Source organism: Atta cephalotes, assembly GCF_000143395.1.
Source record: "Atta cephalotes unplaced genomic scaffold scaffold00013, whole genome shotgun sequence".
Lineage (NCBI taxonomy): Eukaryota > Metazoa > Arthropoda > Insecta > Hymenoptera > Formicidae > Atta > Atta cephalotes.
Genome location: NW_012130077.1, coordinates 1,169,242 through 1,189,265, shown reverse-complemented (window position 1 = coordinate 1,189,265; position 20,024 = coordinate 1,169,242). Strand labels below are relative to the sequence as shown.

The following is a 20,024-nucleotide window of genomic DNA, read 5'->3' as shown; positions in this document are numbered from 1 at the left end:
TGTGTGTGTAGTATATATATATATATATATAGTAGTATATATATATATATATATATATATATATATATATATATAAAATGTCTTTCCTTTTAGTCGTACATTATTCATTTCAAATGGTTTCTAAATCGATTTCTATTTAACAAACGTGACTCTTCATTACTTCATTACTCTTTCTCATTACAATCTCTAACAATTTTCTAATGTATATTTCTTATTAAATGTCGTATGATAAAATTTTATTAAACGGTATTTTATCAAAATGTATGTAAAATTATTTCTATATGAAAAAATTTCTGAATGAAATTTCTATATAAAGAAGTTTCTGTATAAAAAAGAAATGATGTGTCTCGAAGCGGAAAAAAGTAATATATTTCAAGTGGGAGGCAGTCTCTATGTCATATTTTTCTTCGTTACACATATTTTATATATATTGCAATATATAATGAAGCATATATTTTTCACGGATATGGATACAAGTTGTGCACTAAACACTTGGAAAACAGGTTTACCATTAAAGTTATATATTTAAATCAACTATATGATTTGTATCTCTCTTAGTGCATATGCTTGCTGTTAATTTGTTAATAGTATAAAATGTATAACACATTAAATGTCTTAATGACATATAATATGCGTTCTCGTGCATATTAAATGGATGCAAAGTTATTCCTTAGCATTAAGTAACTAAAAATGTCACATCATTTTTTCGAGAAATGTAATTATGAAAACGTGTTTATGAAACGTGTGAAAACATAGTTCTTTGTAGTAGAAGAGAGTACCCATACAATGAGCACACAAATATGTGTATAAAAGAAGTATTAAGTATATAGTTAAGGTAATTAAATTAATAATAATGTTACCTAAATTTAAATTATACATTTTTATATCACATAAGGTTGATAACAAAAATTTATATAGTCCGCAGCATTGAATATTTTTGAAAAACCCTTCATTTATATTAAAAGGAATTGTACAGGATTATATTATGTGATGCAATAATGTTTCCGAGAAAACTTTATTTTCAATTTTAATAATTTCACGCATTTATACATACATTTTTGATTAATATTTTTTTAAGATAATATACTTTTGTATAACATTAATATATATTTAATGCATGTGTATTTGTCACATTAGCATCAATTAAAGTATATAAAAATAAAATTGAATTTAAATGTCATTTTGTATATTCGAGAGTCAAAATGCTATTCTGATGTAGAGAAATTAAATTGCATTTGCACTGAGCTTTCTTTTCAGTGTCTGATCAATTGCTGGAAAAAGACGAGATTTGTAGAAAAAAAACTTAGTGCAACGGCATTTTTATTCGTAGATCTATTCTTTTTAGCTGAATTTGCACGATTTATCTCTTTTCTTTTTTTTTCTCATGTAAAAAAAACAGGAAGATAAACCGTCCAAGAAGTTCAACTAAAAAGAATAAGCCTTACATCTGAACTGAACAGCATTTTGTTCTTCACTCATTGGTAATTTATAAAGATAATAATTTAAAAAAAAAAACGAAAATCGAAAAAAATTCGCTGTAAAATAACTATCCATATTATCAAAGTTATATAAAATCTCATCAGAGTCATAATTGTTTCCACATTTAATATAATTAAATTAAAAATTTTTTACTTTGAAACTAGTCCGATATCGAAATAAAAACAACATAATTTCGAGGGTAATTTTGAAAATATTCACTGCTAATGGTAGTGAAATGTCCGAGGCCTTATCCTATCATATATCGAATAATTAATATGGAACAATAAAAATGATAAACTGTATGCGATATAAGTACGACAAAAAAATTAGTTGACAATTAAACACTGTGATCATTACGTTACTTTATCCTAGAAATGGAGAAAATATTTTAACAAAGCAAAATTATTAGTCGTAAAATATAATATTTTTCTTTCTATCTTTTCACTTCCCACTTGTCCACTTTCTTCATTTTGTGTTTATACTTTTCAAGCTTTCTCTATCGTTTTCTTTCTCAACTCTATTTATCTGTATTCATATATACTTTCATTTTTTAATATATTTATGCGTTTTGTTGTCCGTTTATATGATCCGTATTGATGAAAGAGTAAACGAGCATAATTTAAGAAAACTATTAACAAAGTGAAAAAGTTTGCTAAATAATTTTAATGATTGGAAATCAATTTCTCTGAGATATGCAAAATTTTATTTGTATATAATGTACTATGATTATAAAATATATATTACATATAGTAATAGAAAAAGAATTATTAATTAACACAACTATATTTAATTATATAAAGGGATAAACTGTACATTATAATCATAATATTTTTCCGTTTAATAAAAACAAAATTTTAGGTAAACGCTGGGCTGCAAAATAAAAGATGTATCGTATTTTTACGTAATTTTTATATACGTGTATATGTGCGTGCGTATACATGTATAAACATATGAAAAAAAAAACAATAGTGATTCTACATGGAATTCAAAGATTCTCTTCACTAATTATGCAAAAATATAATTGACTGCACTTACAGAAAACTGTATTATTCATATAAAATATCCTTATATACAAATTATTGTCAAAGCAAAGTTAAAGAAGCAATTTATAAACTGTACATTATAATCACTCATTAGAAGTTTATATATTAGACATTTTTTCAATGTGTCTTATAGCATCCTTCAACTTATATACCAACTCTTGTAGCTGTTGTATGGTACATGTAAATATTACATGCCTCACTTGATTACATTCTTTTGTACTTATTCGTATGTTATAAATTGGTACGTTGGTAAATCGAGTGCTAATCTGCATTAAAGAACAAAATATTTAATTTTTATATATACAGATTAAATAATATAATTTACAAGAAATTATTTTCATATTGTTGAATTACGGGAACTCTATTTCCAATAGAGATACAAATATCATTCTGTTTCTCTTTGTTTCTTATTAATTATTGAATAAGGACAGAATAACTCTTGTGTCAATTTGTGGAAAGCTCCCTATATTATGTGAAGTAACATAATCTACATAACATTACTAAAGAATAACTACACTATACTATAGTGAATTTACCTTAACACAATGATGCAAACGCCAATCTATGTCCACTATGTGGGGTAAACTATTTCCTGTTAATTCCAGCTGAGTCTGGATATTTTGTTTATTGTTTATATATGTACTACATAGCGTTTCAATTCTATGCCCATTAATGTGTTCATTATGTAGAAAATGTTTTAAGCTTTCCTCATCATAATCATGTCGAGCAGCCTCTATAAAGAGACAGGATACATTAGCAACTGCAGCCTTTATCAGATCTGACTTGGATGGATGAACAGTTGCGATACCTGATATAAAAGATAATTAATTATAAACATTTGTATCTCAAATATTCTTATATTTTGAGAAAAATTAAGACTTATTTACTTTTTCCATTGTTATTTTTAGAAATATATAACATTATAATATCTAATAACTGTAGAAATGCTTCTTCAGGCAAAATGTTGCTATTTTGGATGCTTGCCAAGCCATCGACAATTTCTTTTGCCAATTCCATCTCATAATATAATATCAATACACTTTTTAATACACATAAATATAAATAAATATTTAAAAAATAACTGTTAACAAAAATAAGCTAGTTTGCGCACATATACTTCACAATCTCAAATTTTTGAAAATCATAGTATTGATTAATTTTTAATAATTTGTTGATAAATTTGCCTAAAATATGGACAAAAATTATATGTTAGGCTTATGTATTAAATATCTAGTTTATATGTAGTTTTATATGGACATTTCATACCTGATATTTATAAATAATATATGTTGAAATTTTTTGTTCTTATTTTGATACTGAACTATGCAAAAACTATTTTTTATGTGAAAATGTCAAAACATTATAATATCTGTCTTTTTCGGAAAGATTTAAATTAAATTTAAACAATTTTAATTATTATCACTTATTTGATACAAAATTTCTTACTAATCTCCACCATGGAGGTTAGTATAGGTTAGCAAGCGAAACTGAGACTATAGAGACATCATTCGGAATAATTGTGAATTTACACGTATTTTTTTCATTATGGCAAAAAGATTAAAAAATGTAATATTATAACATTTATAATTAACAATTTTTAGGAATGATTATTTATAAAAAATGTCAAAATAAAAATTTGTTAAATTATATTGTATTACAATTAAAGAGCGTAGAAGACATTTTCGCTTGTTACAAATATTTAAGAGTCAAAATGCAAAATTTTGCTTACAAGTCTTATTAGTAATACAAAGAATAAATAAAAAAATTTTCTAAGAAAATATCTCTTTTCAAAAAAAATAAAGCATGAATGTCACTTTTTCCTAAATTTAAAAAGTAATCTATAAAATATAAATTTCTCTAATGAATAATAAATGTATTGGGAGTACAAATAAGTTTTTGCTGTCTGCAAAAGACGACGCCACTAATAAATTATAGTTAAAATTGATGTAAAACGACATATCGTAAGATTGAACATCCGGCAACACCTTGAAATATTAGCGATTTTGTATCAGCATATATTTTTTTTTGTATGAAAATGTCGAGTTTTAAACCGAATAAGCGTCATTTGCGGGAACTTTCGATTTACTTCTTTAATTTGAAGAAATCTGCAGCTGAGGGTCATAGATTACTTGTAGAAACATATGGTGATGCTGCCTTAAGTGAGAGAAGTTGTCGTGATTTCAAAAGTTTAAGAACGATGAATTTGACGTCGAAGACAAAGAACGTAACGGAAGGCCGAAAGTGTACGAAGATGTAAAATTGAAAGTATTATTGGATAAAGATTCGTGTCAAACGCAAAAAGAACTTGCACTTACATTAGGAGTGACTCAACAAACAATTTCATATTGTTTGAAATCATTGGGAATGATTCAAAAGCAAGGGAATTGAAGCCGAGAAACGTTGAACGCCGATTTTTCACTTGTGAAATGCTGCTTGCCAGACATAAACGAAAGGGTTTTTTGCATCGTATAGTCACTGGTGATGAAAAATGGATCCACCACGATAACCCAAAGAAGAGGGGACCATCTTCCAAGCTTCAATATCGACAGCCAAGCCGAATATTCATGGAGAAAAACTCATGTTGTGTATTTGATGGGATCAGTTTGGTGTCGTGTATTATGAGTTGCTCAAACCGAACGAGACCATTACTGGGATTCTCTACCGAACACAATTGAGGAGATTGAGCCAAGCACTCAAGGAAAAACGCGCCCACTACTGCTCCAGCATGACAAAATTATTCTCCTGCATGATAATGCTCGACCATATGTTGCAGCGCTGGTCAAAACCTACTTAGAAACACTCAAATAGGAAGTTCTACCTCACCCGCCGTATTCTCTAGACATTGCTCCTTCCGACTACCACTTGTTCCGATCGACGCATAGCCTCTCTGAGCAGCACATCATATGAAGATACCAAAAATTGTATCGATGATTGGATAGCCTCAAAAGATGAAGCGTTCTTCTGACACGGTATTCACGTGCTACCAGAAAGATAGGAAAAAGTAGTGGCTAGCGATAGCCATTACTTTGAATAAAACATTATGTATGTTCTTTCACAATAAATGCTTAATTTTTGATAAAAAACGGCGGAAACTTATTTGTACTCCCAAATAACTACAGTTTTAAAATTTGCATATAAATACAGTTTACAAAAAGAGTAAAAAAGGCTTTGAATATACTCTAGTGAAAAGAAGAACACATAATGCTATGTAAATAACACTTTATTAGAGTAGAAATCAAATTTCCAAAATTGATCTTGTGCATCAGTGCAGCGAGCTGCTCGTACATCTTCATCACTGTGCAATTTAGAACCATCGAGACAGAGACCAGTTTCTACATGTATTATTCTGCCATCCTATGATTAAAAATCGTGATCGATAATATAATACATTTTTTAATCATTTATGAATTATATAAAAATGTCTATTAATATTAAAAATTAATATGACACCTTTGTTAATATCCATTCCTTTCCGCCTTTCTCATTGCTGCAGTCAGACATTTCAATTTGTGCATACGGTCTTGAATCAGTATTCAATATTCTTCCGCAGATCTCTTCTCTCCGTAATTCACCAGACTTGCTCAATGAGAAAAACTAAAAATTGCCCAAATACAACTAATTTCTTTAAATTTAAATTTGAATAGAATTATGTTAATGTGATACTGGTATTTATATACCTGACTTGGATATAGCTTAGTATGACAATTATATAAACCTAAATTATACGGTTTATCATCATCATGTTGCAGATTGTCTAAACACAATCGTCTATTACGCAATCTGACACGACCATAAGCTCTTGTATTTTCATCAGGGATAAATTTTTCTGGGTAAATATTGTTAAGATACCACTTAAAACTTTTACACTTGAGCTTTTTCCGTAATTTCAAACGTTCGCTTATATCACCAATAAGTTCTGGATTATCCTATGGATTTATTATCTGTATAACTACAAAACAATTTTAATCACATATTTGATCTTACCTTGAATTCACTACGATGAAGTAAAAATAATCTTTTATATTCATCCATCCATACAAATGCTAAACGGGCAGTATTTATTCCGTGAGTATCTTTATCGTTTGGAAATTTATATGGATGAAAATTTCGAAATATATGGCCAACCCGAGAGCAAGGAATTATTTCTAATGTGCCACCGCATTGCCAAATCTATTGAAGAATATCAATTTCTATTAGGAATATAAAATATAAAATTTTTGATATATATGCTTATAATTACAATTATACTACAAGCTTATTAATAAACATACTTAAAAAAAATTTCACTCACTCGGAAAGATATTTCCAAGTTTTCGCCTCCCCAACCATCCATCTTATCATCGTAACTACCGATTTCCCAAAAATATTTTCTATTAATAGCAAATAGACCGCCTGCCATAGTAGGAGACCTAGTTGGTGATATAGGAGAGAAACGCGATTCAACTTCATGTTTCTGAATAGTTATCCACGTGAAATGTCCCGACCATGTAAAACCACCAACTTGAAAAAAAAATGCTTCATTATCGTGGAAGTATTCTAATGTCTCCTCAGAAATGTTATCAATTATTGGCATTAATACAGCATTTTTATTATCCTTTATTCGTTGCAGCAAAGGCTGTAACCTGCATTATATTAAATAGTATAAATATGTATTAATAAAATTTTCTCTTATTTTAATAATTTTAGGATTAAAAAAGATACAGGAAAAAATAATGTCTTCTAGTTTTAGTTAGAAATTGATATCAGAAAATTACCAGTCTTTAATAACTTCACAATGTGCGTCCAGGAAGACAAGAACATCGCCTACAGCATTTTTAGCTCCATGAAGACGAGCCCGTATCAATCCTTGTCTATATGGTAATCTCAGTAGTTTTACTTTGGCAGGTAAACGTGTCGAAAGATAATAATCCAATTGCCCCTGAAGCTCTTCTAAAAACACACAAAAAAATATATTTTATATATAACATTAATTATGTAACCTATTCTAATAATATTAAATGATTACATCATTTTATTATGTAATAATTTATCTCTTATGTAAAGATTATTTTATAGAAAAAGTATTTCGCGGGCATATTACTATTAGACTTAAAATGATATACAATTTATCTGGCAAATATATATATAGTTTTGAAAAAACTACTAATATGTTAATTTATATATTAACCATATTAATATTAATTTCAATACCTTCTTCACTATGATCGTCCACTAAAATAATTTCTTTTAATAAATTAGGTGGAGAACCTTTCAAAACACTATGTACTGTGCGTAATAGAACACTCCAAGGTTCATTATAAAAAATAATTATTATACTAGCACTTGGTAATAATTTGTCATACGTAACATTCGCACAGCTGCAATATAAAATTCACTTAAAAATACAAAGTTTAGAAAATATTCTATATATATATACATTTACGTATAATTTATATATTTATATATAATAAAAACGATTTTTTTAAAAATGCTATACATATTAAAATCTTACAGCGGGTTGCGTACATCTGGTAATTTTCTGGTTAATGATATCTTATTTGAGAGAATGACATTCAATGCTTTTTTTGCAAGTGCTGTTTCACCTAGAATCTTCTCTCTTCCGTATAAATAAGCAGGTTCTCCATTGTTCCCAAGACCAAGTACAATATTATGTTCAAATTTTGATATTTGTTGCTCATACCTTATAAAATATCATTTTGATCTAATATCACATTAGACAAAATATTGTTATTTTAACAATTATTTTATTAGTATTACATCTGTCTAGTATGTTTTGATTCAATAAAAAAGAAAGAAAGATAACTATGTAAGATTTGTGAATAAATAAATTATTAGAGAAAGTAGCATCCAATAAATTTACCTCTCTTTCTGTAACCTCTGTAACGCAACGTCCACATCTTTCTGTGTCTGTGAGTTATTGCTATTTCTTAGATATCCAGATTGTTCTTTAGAAATCCTGGAGTTATCATTGGTACGAAAGAATTGTTTAGCAATGATTAAAATGCCGATTATGTACAACGTGCAAAATGATAATTTCAACAAAAACTTGCGGCGAGTAAGCATCATTTTCTTCAAGAGTATACCATCCTGACAATTATCAGATAATTGACATGCTGTGAATGTTGATAAGGATGTTGCCGTTAGGTTATAGTAGAGCACTTGTCAGACGTGCGAGGTACCCGTTGTATATTTCATTCATATCACGTGAACATCTGCAACAGATAAATTAAAATTCAGAATTAAAACATTACTACGATCCACTTCGTATGCACATTTAAAAACTATCGTATTAATGCAGTAATAACATTACATATGATATTAATGCAATGTACTAGATACGCTTGCTTGTTACAAACATAAGAAAAGAATGAAAGAGGAAAAGGTTAAATTTAAATATGTATCAGTATCCGTAATGGAACTGCTCTAACCGGTTATACATTTAATATACATGCATCTATCTATCGCTCTCTTCCTCTCCTTCTTTTGTAAGGTCGCAAAATAAACATATGGAGTGGGTGATATTAATTACCAGATAATTTAATTAGCTAAATCTGTTGAAAACAGATTTTGCAAAGTGAGTGCTGCAAATTTTATCAGTACAGCAAGCAAAGTATAACAAAATCTGCTGAAAAAAAAATATAATAGCATTGTGGAAATCGAGCAGTTTATGCCATTTTATATGTTTAAATAATGTAGCCTAATAAATGAAATGATAGTTATAAAACAAGTTTCTATTGACAATCTTTTGTATGTATCAAAATATTATAACTATGGCTTAATTATAAATTGGTATTAATTTGCCTCAATATCTTTCTACTCCGTTGATGTCATATCCGTTGACAAACTACAAGCATGCCTTACTAAAAATCTAAATAAAATTTTGTTGCTCTTTTACATGTTGCAAAGATTTTATAATTTTGTAATTAAAAATATGTACATAAAATTAATATTTTTTATATTTTATTGCAAGAGTTTCGTAAAAAAAAAATCCGATAGATTATCCACGTGTATGTACGAATAATTAAGTTGAATCTGTTTACATATTTAATAACAATAAATGCATTAAAGCAAAAATACTATAATTATATCAAGTATTCCAATCACTGGATGTCTTTTCAATGACAGTAGACTATTTGGTTGATCTAAAAAATCGAGTTTTCCTCAGTACAAAAGTATTAAAGAAAAGATCATTATCTACCGTAATTCTTTCCAATTTTTTATATTACTTTAGTAATATAAAACTTGAATTAAACTTGAAATTCAAATTAAAAATAAATTTTACTTGAAATCAGTTAAAGAATGCACATTTCTTATCCAATTAGTTCTCTCAAATTTAATTTGTAAAAGATCTTTTTAATTATTTATAATTCGAAAATCATTGACGATTTTAATATTTTTGACAAGGAAAAATCGTTTAGAAACTAGTTCAGTCGAGAAATCTATTATTAAAATAATATCTATGATGATTATGTAAAGATATCTTTATAAATTACTTCTACATAAGGAAAATTATAATGACAATATTCTAAATACAAAAGTATTCTATTAATTACGTTTTTTCCAATTTATTACAAAGAATAATATTTAGAATGTCTCCTGTACATAATATTAACAGTCCCGTCTCCCTTAAGAGAAATTTTACAAATACTATATCATGCAAAACGCACACAAATAAAACGAAACTAAAAGCGACTCTGACTAAATCAAGGATTTTCGGAATTAATAGATCTCCTTGAATGCATTTTTTTCTTTCTTGTGGAAGAGAAAAATTTTTCAATATCGGAAAATGATTTGCCCAAAGTTTCAGGCAGAAAAAAGTATATAAAAGCTGCGCCTGTTAAAGACACGAAGCTAAAAAAGAAAAAAATGCCCTCGATGGTCATGCTTTTCAAAATGTACGGATAACTCTTTATAACAGCAAACATGATTATATAAGCAAAAGAAACCATGATACCTCCACCAATACCACGTATGGACACAGGTAACAATTCTCCGATCAATGTCCATGGTATAATTATAAATCCAAATGAACCAGTGCAAATATAAGCTAATATGAAGAATAATAACAGCCACTTTTGATTCACCATGGTTTCTTCTGTATTACCATTTTCATCGTACGACACTGCAAAATGCATATACATTCCAGAAAGAAACATAGAAATAGCCATTCCAATCCCACTCAAGATGCAAAGGACTCTTCTACCATATTTTCTACTACAAAAAACTGTTACTATACTTATAACAAATCTAATAATACCCAACATAACAAGTGCACCGTGTTCGTTAAAATTGCCAAATGTTCCACCCATTTCACGAAAAACAGAAATAGCATAAAATATGATTACATAAGAACCAGATAGTTGTTGCAACAAAAATAGTGAGAAAAGTATCAGCATAGGTTTATAGGTTTCCGGGGATACAAACGTATGGTAATAATTTTTTACAGATACTATAATATTTTTTGATGCTTTATCATTCACTACACAGTTTCCACAAGTCTCCATGATTCGCGAATATTCTTCCTCATAAATCTAGAAAACATTTATCTGTTGACATTCTGAAATATATTCCGAATAAATATTGCAAAATTATATGTCGTACTCACTGTTTGCCTTTTGTTAAGTTGCTTCAAACTGTGTTTCATTTTGCAAATTCGTTTTTCATCAAGCATACCATTTTGAAAACATACGAGCCAGTAGGGACTTTCAGGTACAAAGTAAAGTGTAAAGAAAATAAAACACTCTAATACAAAGAAAATTATGTTCATCTTGCGCCAATCTAGCATTACAGCTAAACAACAGGGAATTAAAATTCCAAACGACACAAATACAGAAGTAAGGCAGAGAAGCATTGGTCTGATTTGTGGATGTGTAATTTCTGATATATAAACTAGACCAACAGTTGTTAAGCCTGCTGAGATTCCAGCTACAACTCGAGCCGCATAAATAGTAATTAAGGATTTGGCAAATATCAATGAAACCCATGATATTGCTGCAGGAATACAAGATAATAAACAAACTATTTTGCGTCCAAATTTATCCATTAAAGGCCCAGCAATGAGAGATCCTATTGGCAATGTTATTGTAACTAGACTCGCTGTAGAACAAAATAAATGTAAAATAACACATAATATTACTATCATTCTAATTTTCTATCTAATATCAAAACACTACGAATAACAATTCTAGTCTCTTTTCTAAACAATCTATGGTGTACTCTCTAAGCACAAATATAAAATTTTATCATAACACGTACCTATCCAAGATGCTTCACTTTCAGTTATTTTCATATCAACATTATCTGATTCTAAACCATCTAATAAAATAGTACTGTAAGCCATGTTTATACCACTCTTTATAGTCATACAATGAATTATACAGCTTGCAATAATCTAAAAGATATGTAATTATTTATTTTAGTTAATCATCTTATATCATAATTACTTATAGTATTTATAAATTATCTGTAAGTATATTTATAAAATTGCTGTATCTGTATATATGCATGTGTATATGTGTATATATATATATATATAAAGATATTGAAAACTTGCCTGTGGTGTTACATCTGCCATTGTAATTTTCTCTTCCGAGTTTCTATTGGTAATTCGTGGAAGAAAATTACTGCAAAAAATTGAAATTTCCTATTATTCTTAAAACAAAATAAAAGGGACAAATAAAATTAAATACATTCAAACTTAAACATATAAATCATTTTTATAAATAATTTTTGAATTATATCTATAATAAGAAATATTAATATATACTTATATTGCAAAATTTTATTTTACCTGACTTCATTGTGAAGTTTGTTATGTTCTGTAATTGTGTGTGTCCTTTCTTCAACAATTTTTTCTATTTTGTTCATTTCAATAATAATAATATAAAAATTGACTAAAATATTTCTGAAATGTAAAAATAAGTAATAAAATGATAAAACATGGTACATATTCACTAGTAGATTTAAAATAAAATTTTAAAAGCAGTAAAAATACAAATGACATTGTTAAATATTCAGAAAATAATTATTATAATATTAGGATATATTGAAATTGTGATTAAAATGCATCCAATTAAATTAATAAATTGGTACATCTCAGATTATTTTTAGTTTCTCTGAATGATTATATACATCAATACAATAAAATTTTCAAACTAACAGAATATGTAGTTAACAGAATATATAATTATGAACATATTTGCATGCACTATACGATAGTATCATATTAACGAAGATAAACATAAAATAATAATTAATTTCAATTGATTTTGATATTATTACGATACAAAAAAACTTACGTCTATTTACAATAATATTTATCATCAAAAATGAAAAAATATAAAAAAATTTTTACAAATGTAATAACATTTATCGTACTATTGTATTCTGGCTAATTTCATACACAAGCAAATTTCCTTCGTTCTAAATTGCCTTTGAACAACTCTCTATGATAAGAGAATTTTTCTTTACTTACTATTTAAGTTGTCATGTGATCATATTAGAATGACAAAACCAAATAAGTCTATAATCTACTTCCAAATAAACTATTCGTGCTGGCAAAAAATCTGAAAGATCAATTTTTTTTGTAGAAACTAACCCCCGCACACTAACGCCAACTGAAAAAAGTGTATGTGAACGTAAACTACATAGCAAGATTCATTTATCAGCTGATACAACATACTTTAATTGGTGCACGCAAATGTATCGATAATAACAGAAAAAATCATAAAATATATATGAATAATATATATATGCATTCTTGTTTACATCTTATAATAATAAATAATAAATACCAGGATATTAGCAATTAAAAAATTTATATCAATAGTAAATAATATCAATTATCGAATATCAACGTAACTACGCATGCGAAATGGTCTCTTTAATTCTACCATGGCATGCGTTCTATTTAACGCTCATACGCTCGGGAATCATTTTATCTTTGTCGTTTATCGAATGTTGAACAAGGATAAATGATATACTTGCGAGCGTATGTGGAACTCAGCCTATTTTATATATATATTCTACATGTATGACATATCAGCGGATTATCAGTGAACATATCTGTCAAAAGAAGGAGGATTATTTAGTAGCATAAGGGAAACTGTATATTCTATCACTTTTGTTTTAATTATTAGTATGTATAAATGTAACATGTGATCTCGAGTTATATATAAAATTCGTATGAAAATGCGAACCACATAATATGTAAACGGTCTCATACGAGTACCAATAAAAATATTATTATCCTTGTTAGCTCTACAAATATAACATAATGTGTAATAAAACAGGAAAACAAGCGAATTATTTTTGCGTTTATTTATATTTTACAAAATTATAGCAGACGAGAAATCTCAGTATTGTTTAAGTAAGAAAGATCCTACTGATCAATATGAATTAAGTGATGGCACCTGCAAAAGATAAATGGATTAGACGTTTTATAATTACTGAAACAAAGCGGCACAAGAAAGGCTTTACAATCTACAAAGTTACTTCTATGGTATATATACACACATATATATATATATATATATATATATATATATATATATAATACACATGATACATGATAATATTGTATTTTTCTTTTAGATTTTAGTATTAAGTTTCTTGTTTTTTTTTAGGTATTTCTGAAATCCTCTCATGAAGAAGTATCAAAAATATCTGTATGGAAGCGTTATAATGATTTCAAAAAACTTCATGCAGAACTCTGTCACTTACACAAGCGTTTTGGAACGAAAGAAAGTTTCCCACCTTTTCCCAAATCAAAGTATTTTGGCAGATTTGAAGCTGAGGTCGTAGAGGAGAGGAAGAAATATGCTCTTAAGTTTTTGGAATTTGTAGGACGATACTCATACTTATACTCAAGCGATATCTTTATAACATTCTTTGAAACTAGTCATGCAGATAATTATAGTAATGATTGCGCACATTCCTTAAGCTCAGATACATCTGAAGATGATCGTATTGTTGCTTTGAGTGATCCTGTGCTTGTAAATGATAATACAGTGCAAAGTACCTTTGAAATTCCATGTTCATTGAAAGCATCTCATAATGTGTTAACAAATCCATGTTCTTCTTTGTCAAATGTTATTTGTGCAAACAAAAATGAATTTGCACATCGGAGAAAGAATGAATCTCATGACAGTATTAATTTACAGAATGCTAACGTTAATAGAAAAGAAAGCTGTAAAACAGCAAAATTGCATACACAAAATATTATTAAACAGTATGATGCACATCAAAACAAAAGTTTTGATAAGAACAACATGGCAACACTCAGTGACGTAACAGGATTTGACAGTCTGAATAATAATATCAGTAAACCCTTTTTAAATTATGATACACATTCTACATATTCTGTAATAATACAAGAGGACGTAAATGATTCTCAGGCACAACCAGATTCTACACAGTATCTTTTGATAGCAGCTGCTCACATAAGTGCAGCCTTCAAACATGAATCTATAGCTGAATACGAGGAAGCTTTTACACAATATAAACTGGGAATATCGTGTTTAATAAACGGTGTACAATTTGATTCAGACAGTACAAGAGTACCAGGCATAAAAGATAAGATATCAAAGTATTTAGCACGGGCTGAACAATTATATAACGAACATTTAAATTGTAACATCTCTAAAGTAACTAAACCAATATCTGAGCTTCAATATTATAAAGTGCTTAAAATAATGAAATCCGTGATGCTCGTAATGGATATACGTGCAAATTGTAAAAGAATAATCAAGGTAATTTAGCTATATAATTTATATATAAATTTTATTTTTTATTATACAAAGGCATTAATATAAATTTGAAATATAATATTTGGAATATATTAAATATATAAATAGTAATAAATATAGTTACGAATTTTAAATTTATAATTATAATTCATAATTTCAGACTATAGAAAAATCTTGTATTTATGAGGATAATGTAAGCAATTATGTGTTACACAAACAAGTATCTTATATGGTACTTTTATACGCATGTATTGAAACTGAGACTACTATATTTTTAATCTTACAATATGCAAGGTACAGTATCATAAATTTATTTATAAATATATTATATAATATTAATTATATGTATTTTACATTATATAGTTGTGGAAGATTATGGGACTTCGTAAGACTACATTATAAAGAATTTGACAGTTTGTATGTAACTTCAAATCACACATATATAAATAAAGATGTCAATGGAAAGATCAACAGCAATGAAAATATTTATGAACCAAATAAAGCAGATACAGTTATAGAAAACAATAAAGTACAGGGAAATCGTCGATGCACGACAGATGATCAAAGTGATATCTATATGGAAATGCCTACTATACAATTATTAGAAAAATCGCAAGAATTATTACAATCTGTTAATGCAACATTAAAGAAAAGCAATTCTATTGCAAATCGATTAAGTGAGTGTAAGGAATTGAGACATTCAGAAAGTAAACCATCGCTGAATGCAAAGACTGTTACACAGATCCCTCAAGAATCAGATCTTATGTTATCTAATGTTCGTCACAATAAATCACATACTAGTAATATGAAAGTAGATGACATTATTGTTACAAAGAATCCTTTGACAAAAGGTTTCATAAAGAATAAAGATTTGAAAGGCAATAATTTTTTATTAATGAATAATAACGAAAATTCAAACGAGTCAAGAAAAATTTGTGCATCTGTATTAAATGGAAGTTGTACGACTCGTGAATCACTCAAAAATAATAAAATGGGCAATTTATTACATAACAATTCAAAACCTATTTCAATACAGAATGTCTCGATCAATAATGTATTACAGATCTGTGAGAATAATAATACTGAAAGTATTATATCTGATCAGATAAATTCATCAAACATTAATTATAGCATTGATGAGACACAATATACGATTAAAGAAAATAATATAGATGAACAGGAGTTTTGGCAAGTACCGGAAGCTGTAATTCGGTCATGGGCAGCTGAAATTCTTTTAGCTTTAGAAGCACTTCATCAGCAAAATGTCATAATTCTCGATTTCAAACCTGATAATATTCTTCTGGATGACGCAGGACATATTCGGCTTACTTATATTATATCACAGCACAATGTTGAATTATCTAAACTAATATATCCATATTCATCACCTGAGTCAGTAATGTTTTCTCCGACCATTCCTGTTACATCCGCTACAGATGTTTGGAGTTTCGGAGTTATTTTGTATGAACTACTTACTGGCACTGTATGTAAAAAATTGGACATTAATTATAAAAAAATTATATACTTTTCACAATATCAAAATTTAACTTTGTTTCACAGATGTTTATCAAAAGTCATCCAGGATCATTTCATTCACATTCCACAATTAACATTCCTAGCAGATTATCGAAAAGTGCAGAATCTTTATTATGTGGCGTAAGTTTGTGTCATGTTTTGCTGCATTTTTAAATATTAATCTCATGATTTTTAATGTTTAAAAAATGATACATTCTGTACAATGTTATTTATAAAATAATGTTATAATATTATAATGTTTATAAAAATATTGCAGATGTTAAAATATCATCCAGAAGAGCGACTGACAATAGATGAAATAAAGCGTCATCCGTTTTTCGCAAGAACTGATTGGTTAAATATGATTTCTTAAACTTGATGCTTACTAGGGAATTCATCAATTTTATATTGTTATAATAATTGTACAAATATTTATTATGCGGAGATACATCAATCTTATTTTGTAGAACAAAACGATATAAAAATAGTTTCACTTAAATATAATAATTATAAACAATAATGTTAGCATTGAGTTTGTTAAAATTTATTATGTATAATTATTTAGATCTTACTTTTTCACTTCTACTTATTGTTGACATGCCATCAATAAATCTAGTTGTAAATAAAACATTGGCATTGTTGAACATACCATTCTTTAAGGATACAATAATAAATTGTGAATGTTTAAAATGTCTTTTTAACATTATACCTATATTTTCTGTATGTGAAAGATCTAAGGCAGCATCTACTTCGTCCAAGATGTAAAGCGGTGCAGGTTTATAAAGAAGCATAGCTAAGACTAATGACAAAGCAATTAGGGATCTTTGACCACCAGATAATTCTCCTAATGACTCTTTCCAGACACCCGAAAATCCAACTTTCACTTCTAAACCGTCTGTTATTGTTTCATTTTCTGGTGGTTGTAATTTAGCCTCAGCTCCCGGTAATAAAGTACTAAATATAGAACCAAAATCCTTGTTTACCTAATGAAATATAAAATTTATATATTTTGGACATTGTGAATTTATATTGCAATTGTAATATTTTTATTTAAGTATAAATAAATTTGTTTATATAATACATTAAATTAAAATACTATAATTTAAATATATAATTTACCATATAAAATAAACATATATAAAACGTAACAAGTTTAAACTATTATTAGATTTTTTGATTATATGATTTGATATAATGGAACAAATTTCTCAAAAAATTATACCTGTTTCCAAGCTTTAAGCAAGGTTTGTTTCTTCTTTTCATCCAAAGTTTTAATTGTTTCAAGAATTTTATTCTTATCATTTTCGACTATTCTTTTCTTTTTTAATGTATCATTATATTGTTCTTCTTCTTTATCAAGAAGATTGATTGCTCGCGTATTTATATTACGACTTAACTTTTCACGCATTGCTTCTAAATGATGTACTTTTTGTTCCATTTCTTCTGGTTTATTAACTTCAAAATCATATATACCTCCTAAAAATAACATGACATATACAATATATGTATATAAGTTAATTATCAATATAAGTTAATTAAATAATGTTTATTTCTGTAAATACCTTTTTTTCCAAAATAAGGTTTCTCTTGCTCAATCCATTCATATTTTTTTGTGAGTTCCAAAACTTTTTGCCTACATTCTACTGCACCTTTTTTGATATCATTAATTTCGTGATTTAATTTTTTTATATCCAATTCTAGATCTTTATTTTGTTTAATAATATTTTCTTTCTTTCCTATTAACCTTTGTATATTTTTGTTTTGTTCAGCAATGATGTCTTTCTGCTTCTTAATATTATTTTGCAATTCTGTAATTTTATCTTTGATTTCTTCCAATTGCTGCTGAAGAGTTTCTCCTTTTTCTTCAAACATATTGTTTTTTTCATTTACTTGAAGCATTTGTTCGTCACCATTTTCAATACTTTTCTTTAATTCCTTTATTTCTAATTCAAGTGTTTCTGACTCTTGTTCTCTCTTTTGCCATTCTTTGCGACTTTGTTCCGATTTTTTCTTTAAGATATTTAATTGGTTCTCAGCTTCCTTTAATTGTTTCTCACGAATATTCACTGCATCCTTTAACTGAATTTCTATATCCTTGGCACGTTTTGTATTTTCCTTTTCTAAATTCTTTGCTGCAGTCATTCGTTTTGTAAGCTCTTCAATAGCTTCATTCAGAGAAGCCACCTGAACATAAATATAAACATAAATGTACAGCAAACATTCTAACGTTATTTGTTGTCATTTTGACATTATTTTCACGTTGAAGTCATCATTTTGATGTCAAAATAATAATAAATAATGACAGCTTATTTCCTTGTATAAATGGAAAAAAAAACAAGCTTAGAGTTAGGCATCTAATTTATCTATATAAAGTAAAAATTTTTTGCTTTATTTTCTATATTTACATTTAAACATAATTATTAATATATAATATGTGTACCTCTTCCTTGATTTTATGATAACTTGTTTGTTGCAATCTTTGTTGTATCATACTGATTTCATAAGTTAATAAATCATATTTTTGTTTTAACAATGCATATTTTTCTGCAGTTTTTGCAATATTTGATAAAGCACTTTCTATGTCTCTTAAGAGTGTTTTTTTGTGATTTAGTTCATTCTTAATTGCTTTCATTTCTTCTAATTTTAATAAAACTGATCCAGCTTTCGCTGGGGCACCACCAGATAACGTACCGACTGGATCAAAAAGATCACCTTCCAAAGTAACGCACTTTTTCATAATTCTTTCATGAAAAGCTATTTTCTTGGCAGTTTCCATGTCTTTGCATACAAATATTTGACCAAATATCCAGGTCATTGCTGGCCTAACTTCATTTGGAAAATCTATAAGAGACAAAGCGGGTTGAACATTCTCTTTTCCAACTAATTTTTCTGCCCAATTAATCGTTGATTGTTCCATAAATTTGCCAGCCACTCGATTGAGTGGAATAATCGTAACTCGTTGTTGTAATTGTCCATATTGGAGAAGCTTTTTGCTTGTTTTTTCAGTGTCAACTACTACATTATAAAGCTGAAACATAGTTATATGCATGAAATAAAGATTATTCTAAAAAAATATAAATTTTGAAAAATGTTATATACATATATATATATATATATATATATATATATATATATATATATACTACCTACCTACCTACTCTACGTACTACTACTACGTACGTACTACTACTACTACTTACTTTACTTTACTTAACTTAACGTTAAACTTAACTTAACTAAC

General features: G+C 27.7%; 5 protein-coding genes across 5 annotated transcripts in view; 1 reads left to right on the top strand and 4 right to left on the bottom strand.

The window, feature by feature from the left end:
* Positions 1-2,620: 2,620 nt before the first annotated feature.
* LOC105617421 (COMM domain-containing protein 3) lies at positions 2,621-3,539 on the bottom strand. Its single transcript, XM_012198976.1, has 3 exons — positions 3,410-3,539; positions 3,059-3,330; positions 2,621-2,788 (listed from the first exon to the last, which is right to left on the bottom strand). The coding sequence occupies exons 1-3, from the start codon at positions 3,537-3,539 to the stop codon at positions 2,621-2,623; spliced, it is 570 nt and encodes a 189-aa protein (XP_012054366.1).
* Positions 3,540-5,726: 2,187 nt separating this feature from the next.
* LOC105617420 (polypeptide N-acetylgalactosaminyltransferase 1) lies at positions 5,727-8,588 on the bottom strand. The gene is made up of 9 exons (XM_012198975.1): positions 8,383-8,588; positions 8,014-8,202; positions 7,713-7,879; positions 7,277-7,451; positions 6,814-7,144; positions 6,507-6,692; positions 6,200-6,448; positions 5,973-6,116; positions 5,727-5,876 (listed from the first exon to the last, which is right to left on the bottom strand). The coding sequence occupies exons 1-9, from the start codon at positions 8,586-8,588 to the stop codon at positions 5,727-5,729; spliced, it is 1,797 nt and encodes a 598-aa protein (XP_012054365.1).
* A 1,637-nt stretch (positions 8,589-10,225) lies between these two features.
* On the bottom strand, positions 10,226-12,389 carry LOC105617663 (facilitated trehalose transporter Tret1-like). Its single transcript, XM_012199219.1, has 5 exons — positions 12,313-12,389; positions 12,076-12,145; positions 11,778-11,913; positions 11,128-11,618; positions 10,226-11,053 (listed from the first exon to the last, which is right to left on the bottom strand). Exons 1-5 carry the CDS (start codon positions 12,387-12,389, stop codon positions 10,226-10,228), a joined length of 1,602 nt encoding a protein of 533 aa, XP_012054609.1.
* A 1,537-nt stretch (positions 12,390-13,926) lies between these two features.
* On the top strand, positions 13,927-17,156 carry LOC105617419 (ribosomal protein S6 kinase delta-1). Its single transcript, XM_012198974.1, has 7 exons — positions 13,927-14,022; positions 14,147-15,271; positions 15,429-15,562; positions 15,632-16,043; positions 16,305-16,751; positions 16,829-16,924; positions 17,061-17,156. The coding sequence occupies exons 1-7, from the start codon at positions 13,927-13,929 to the stop codon at positions 17,154-17,156; spliced, it is 2,406 nt and encodes an 801-aa protein (XP_012054364.1).
* Positions 17,157-17,340: 184 nt separating this feature from the next.
* The window catches only part of LOC105617418 (structural maintenance of chromosomes protein 2), a 5,516-nt gene continuing 2,832 nt past the window's right edge, over positions 17,341-20,024 (bottom strand). The window contains exons 5-8 of the mRNA XM_012198972.1: positions 19,224-19,811; positions 18,346-18,967; positions 18,006-18,259; positions 17,341-17,766 (exon numbers count right to left, since the gene is read on the bottom strand). Coding sequence (XP_012054362.1) covers positions 17,341-17,766; positions 18,006-18,259; positions 18,346-18,967; positions 19,224-19,811 — 1,890 coding nt within the window. The remainder of the gene's footprint in view (positions 17,767-18,005; positions 18,260-18,345; positions 18,968-19,223; positions 19,812-20,024) is intronic.